This window comes from Bison bison, unplaced genomic scaffold (assembly GCF_000754665.1).
Source record: "Bison bison bison isolate TAMUID 2011002044 unplaced genomic scaffold, Bison_UMD1.0 scf7180017858770, whole genome shotgun sequence".
In the NCBI taxonomy this organism is placed as follows: domain Eukaryota; kingdom Metazoa; phylum Chordata; class Mammalia; order Artiodactyla; family Bovidae; genus Bison; species Bison bison.
In genome coordinates, this window is record NW_011489342.1 from 1,668,305 (window position 1) to 1,674,096 (window position 5,792).

General features: G+C 54.4%; 1 protein-coding gene across 3 annotated transcripts in view; it reads right to left on the bottom strand.

Annotated features, from left to right (window-relative positions):
• Positions 1-5,786, bottom strand: part of ADCYAP1R1 (adenylate cyclase activating polypeptide 1 (pituitary) receptor type I) — a 49,756-nt gene extending 43,970 nt beyond the window's left edge. For all 3 annotated transcript variants that reach the window (XM_010829139.1, XM_010829131.1, XM_010829125.1), the window contains exons 1-2: positions 5,681-5,786; positions 3,812-3,917 (exon numbers count right to left, since the gene is read on the bottom strand). In XM_010829139.1, the coding sequence (XP_010827441.1) occupies positions 3,812-3,917; positions 5,681-5,782 (208 nt within the window). In that variant the 5' untranslated portion in view covers positions 5,783-5,786. The remainder of the gene's footprint in view (positions 1-3,811; positions 3,918-5,680) is intronic.
• Positions 5,787-5,792: the final 6 nt, after the last annotated feature.

Below are 5,792 nucleotides of genomic sequence, written 5' to 3' on the forward strand. Positions count from 1 at the left end.
TTGACCAATGTTCCATGCATAGCGTGTGTGCTTGGGACAGAAGGGGCAGGGGAAGTGCAGAGAAGGGCTATAGCAGGAGAGCTGGTCTCTCTCCATTCACCCCAGGCACAGATTTCAATACCAGAATGCACAACTGCTGACTCTTGCTTACTGTCAGACTGGACTCTTGTCTCCCAGACGGGTTTGCCTGGACCCTGAGCACTGCTCTCTGGCCTGAGTTGACATGAGCACCCTGGAGGATGGTCTTCTCTGACCAAACCAGTGGTTCTAAAACTTGGATACACTCTAGAATCATTGAGAGGCTTTTAACACACACTCTCAACAAGCCACCGTAACCAAATGCTCCCCTCATTGCTTTGGGGAGGGCCTGACCATCAGCATCTTTAAATGCTCCCAGAAGCTCTACAAGGCACGATGGGATGAATGGCTAACCATGGTTCATAAATGTGTTAAACCTGAAGCCAAGGATGCCCCGAGGACCCAGCCTGAGTCCTGAGTCAAGCCCAAGCCCTGGCAGCTGACAGGATAGCAGGTATCTCCCAGGACATCTGCACTGGAGTGCCCAGAGGCCCCCTGCTCTGAAGGACCCTCAAGGTGGGGCTCCTCCAACCTCAGCCAGCAGGAAGGAGCCCTGAAGTGAGCTGAGCTGGACACTCATGCCTCCCCTCTACCTGCCCCTCTCCTTCCACAAGGCTGAAGCTGGGGCCTGGGAGACCTAGCCAAGCAGGTCACTAGAGGCTGAGGCCTCCAGCCAGCCCGGCCCTTAGAAACACAAACACCCTCTGGCCTTTAGTAGCCAAGAAAATTGCAGGCCTTCGGTGGCCGGGGGCGGGAGCAGGGTGGGGCGGGGATGCGGGGGAGCGGGGTGAAGGGGGTGGTGCTGTCTGTCTCTTCCCTCCTTTCTGAACCGAAATGCAGTCTAGTGATCAGAGAGCACGAACTCTGGAAGGATCAAAGGCGTGTCCTGGCTCCACCCTTCCAGGCTGTGTAACTTACTAGGTAACAGGTAGTGACCTACTTACTCTCTTGTGAGTCTGTACAACCTCATCCAGAATATGGGAGGAAAATGCTACCCGGCTCGTAGGTTGGTGAGGTTTAAATGAGCTATGCTATGCAATTGTGAATGTGTAATAATTTAGAACCTGGCCCCTGGTATCTGAGTGCCAGCTGTCACAGCTCCCTCCGACCATACTCACTGCCCCCTTCCTACTTTTACTGGGGTCAGTCCCCACCTGGAACTTCCCTGGCTTCCCCATCTTCCCCAAATCTGGTCCCTAATCCCTCTCTGCTCTTCCAGAAAGCCTTCCCAGATGGTCTGAACTTCACTGACCTATTCCGTAGAGATGTCTGTACACTCCCCAGGAGAACTCTACAGGTAGGGCTATCAGTGTGTGAACCTCTCTCTCTCGGCAGGCCCCCATCCTTCCCCTGACCTTGCCTGCACTCCACCAGGCAGGATCCAAGATGCCAGCTTGTCATGGGAGTTGAATGAGTGAGAGGGTGAGGGGATGAGTGAGTGAGTGAATGAATGAGCCAGTGGGTGGGTCAGTGGAATTTTTCCATAGGCTTGAGATCCCTTGCTCAAGTTCAGGTTTGAGGGTAACCTGACTCACAGGGTCCCCGAGGCAGGGTTAGAGGAGAGAGGTCCAGGTGGTATCCTGGGAAAAGCTGGAGAGATAGTAGCTTGGGGGAGGAAGCCCCCAGTGCCATCCCCTCCTACCTCCGGCTCCAGGGGCAGTGGACACACAATACACACATACCTGCTCCCTGGCCCTCAGCCATACCTCCCTCTAGCTCGCCCCCACCGACTTCAATCCAGGGTTCCAGATATAGGGACCTACTCACTCCCCTTCCCCACCTGCCTCTTGCTGCTGTGGTTCCCTCAGCCTAGAACGTTCTCCCCAATCATCCATCCCTCAGCTCTCACCTACCATCAAGAGCTGCCCCTCCCCAGGGCCTAACTCAAGGATTCTCAGCCTAGCTTCTCATCAGAATTGCCTGGGGGGCCTTTAAAAGTCATGGCGACTACGACAGACTGAGGTTCTGGTTGAATTGGTTTGGATTGGGTCTTGGCTACGTTTTCCTAAAAGCTGCCGTGTCTGAGGCACACGCAGCCAGGTGTGAGGACCAAGGATCTGGCTTAAACGCTAACCTTCTCCATGAATCCTTCCCCACAGAGAATTCCTTTCATCCGTCCTCTCCTGAGAACACCTGGAGGGGAGAGCCCCTCCCAGCGGTTCTGGCCTGCCCCTCTTGGGTGGCACCCATCATTACACCTGCCTTGCCCACATTCACACTTCTACCAGGATACCCGTGCAGGCAGGGCCTCTTGTCCTCCTCCTGCCCAGGGCTCCATGGGTGCGATTAACTTGCACACCTGTGGGCCCAGTCCCCACCCTACTTCCCATCTCTACCTGTCCCTACCTGATGCTTCCTACCACTCAGTCCCAAGTATATCTGAGACCTGTGATTCAGGAACAATGGCCTCGTGCTGGGAGGCAGGGTGTTTGGGTTCCAGGCCCACCTGAGTCTGACACTCCCTCTTCCCATGGTTGCAAAGAATCACTTCCCTCTGGGTCCCATGTTCCCATCCTCTAGACAAGAGGCCTGGATCGGCTATTCGTTGAGTCTCTTGCAACTGTGTGCCCATCTGGGCCCCCCGCCTTGGTTTCCCTGGCTGGTGGTGCCTCAGATCCACTTTTGGCCTCAGGTAGGGCTGAACAAGAGCATGGCTGGAGGGAAAGGCCAGCATGGCTGGGAGGGACTCCATTACTAGTTAATGTTCGCTGAGCTGACTGGCTAGGGAGTTCAGCCCAGAGGGACCATTACAATTAACTGATCTGCAGGCTAACTAAGTATTTAAATAAATGGTTCTCAAAAGAGCTCCCTGAGAATGGAGAAGACCAAAGAGAAAGGTAGATCCCTCTAGAGGGGGCAGAGAGTCCCACCTTCCAGCGACTGAGGCATGGGAAAGTCTAAGGAGTTCTCCAGAGATGCCCCCTACCCTCAAGTCCCCAGCTTCCCATGCAGACCCTCCTGCCTCTGCTGGGGTCAGGGTGCCCTTGCTCTATGGGCCTCGGTGTCCCATAGGAGGAAAGGGTACACAGGACCACTGGTTGGCAGCCAGGGGCCAGGCCCCTCCCTTGGGACACCTGGTAATGTGAGGTTTGGGGGCTGTCACTGAGATTAGGGGTGGCACAGGCATCTAGTGGGAGAGCGAGGGCCGCTAAATGTCCTGCCATGTGCGGCAGCATCCGACCTAAGGGAGCAGCCTCCTGCCCTCCACGCTCATAGCAGCCCAGGAGAACAGCGGCACAGACACACAGGGCTGGGTTTCCCGCTGCAACCTGTTCTCTGCCCTCTGATGGGGTGAGCAGAGGAGACAAGCACAATCCCATACCTCATGCTCTGAGCTGACCAGGTGCTCTCTAACTTGGCCACCAGCAACAGCTGTGTCCCTTCTGCCACAAGACCCAGGCTTACTGCTAATGAGCTCTCTGACAGCCGCTGGCTGCCCAACCCAGATACCAGCTCATTCTCGGCCCCCATGGGAGTGAAGGCAGCCACGTGCAGTCACCTGGAATAGCCCCTTTCAGAGGGAGGCATCTAGGCAGGCCATCCCCAAGGAGGGCAACTCCAGCATCACTGCCCAGAGCAGATCCAGGGCTCCATCGCCCCAAAGGGCTTTCTGAAGGACCCAAGGACCTGTACCCTCCACCACTTTCTGTAGGTGGCCAGAGGTGGCAACATCAGTTCTAAGGCTGACCTTAGATGTTCCAGAGGTGGTGGCCCTCCCCACCACCATCCTCACCTGGGGAGGAGTCATTCAAGCCCATCAGGTCATTCACCCTCTGGATCTTCTCCAGGCACATGGCTTGCTCCTTCTTGAAGATGCAGTCGGAATGCATGGCGGTGGCCTGCAGGGGACACAGGGGATAAATGGTGGGGAGGAGCAGGGAGGTTCACTGCCAAGCCCGGCTACTTAAGCCTCAGGGGCAGTGGGGGTGGGGAGCAAAAGAAGCAGGAAGAGGACAGCGACCGAGAGATTTCAGAAGCAGCAGTGCCTCCGCTTTGTCACAAATGCCATGAGGACTCTTCCACTTTACCAGCTCAATGCGGGACCTGGGCAGATCCCACCCCCCTCCCTGGCTCTCAGTTTCCATGTTTTATCATAACATTAGCAAATACATAGATAGCACCATACTAAAGTGCATGCATTACTCTGTCCTATCCATGCATACATATATACCAAGAGTACTACAAACAAGGCACTATTTTTACCATTTCCCATTCAACAGATGTGAGACCTAAGCACAGAGATGTTAAGAAACTTGCTCAGAGTCACACAGCTTAGTAGACTGAACAGCCAGAATTCAAATTCATGCAGTCCAGCTTCAGAGACCCCGAGGCTATGACTGCATTTTCGGGGAGCAAGCAGCAGGTGAGAGAGAGGAGGGAGTTGGTTGAGAGAGTTCATCCTTTCTCTCCTCTTGGGGCCCAGGAGCTGCAGGTGAAGGACAGTGATAGCACTGCATGGCGCTTACTAACCATGCTCATTTACTCCTGCCCCATTTTACAAAAGAGGAAAACTGAGGCTCAAAGAAGTTAAAAACAACTCCTGCTCAAGGTCATACTGCCTGCTGGTTAGTGGCAGATACTGGATTTAAGTGTAGGATCAAATAACTTCAAAGCCCATGAATGTTGTCATGACAGCTGCATACTTATGCTGTCACTTCTGCTTAAAACTCCAGGGCAGGGATAGTTTCACAAGGGGATGTTGGTAAGTGTGGAGGCAGGTGCCAGGCATCACAGGCTGCCAAGAGCAGGGCTCAGGGATCCAGTCTAGCGCTGACTGTTCACAGTTGTGTAGGGAAAGAGCTGAGCGTGTCTATAGTCACACAGTAAGGCAAGCCAGAGGCAGGACTGGCATCCAGGGCTCTGAAGAGAGCTGCATCTATGCTGGTCAGAATTCCCAGATAGAGGAGCAGGGGGGCAATGCCTTGGAGCCCCCCACCCTATCCCTCTTGGTCAAGGAGAGGCTTCTGAGCTCTAGCTAGAGGCTTCTGAGCTCTAGCCTGCCAGAGATTAGCAGGCTGGGAACCAGGATCTAAATTGCCTTATGCAGCCCTAATGAGGGCCCATGAATACAGCTGAGCAGGTTGTATACTGCACACCTCTAAAGGCTGCCACATATGTGTGTGTGTTAGTCACTCAGTCATGTCCGACTCTTTGTGACCCCATGGACTATTAGCCTGCTAGGCTTCTCTGTCCATGGAATTCTCCAGGCAAGAATATTGGAGTGGGTAGCCATTCTCTTCTCCAGAGAATCTTCCTGAACCTGGGTCTTCTGCATTGCAGGCAGATTCTTTACCGTCTAAGTCACCAGGGAAGCCCACATATATTACTATCATAATCAATTTGTAAATTATGTAACAATTTCTTGTCAAACCGGTACAAGATCTTCAGGAAGAAGCACCCTTTTCAATGCACACAATGGTGCGGGATGGTCCAGTTGGGGTACAGGCAGAGATACCAGCCATGTGAATTGAGCTTGGCTGAGACCACATAAAAGACACAGGTTATCTCGGGTGGGAGCTCGAGTGAGCCTGGGGCTCTGGCTGGTCATGGAGGGGGCGGCGGAGGGGCGGGCGCGAGGTCAGCTCGGGTCCTGGGTCCTTACCATAGGCAGCAGGAGGAGAGCAGCCAGGGAGACCTGCACGATGCTGGCCATGACGCTTCTCAGCCTGCAAGGCGGCTCAGGCCAGTGCCGCCCGCCTCTCATTCACAGCCGC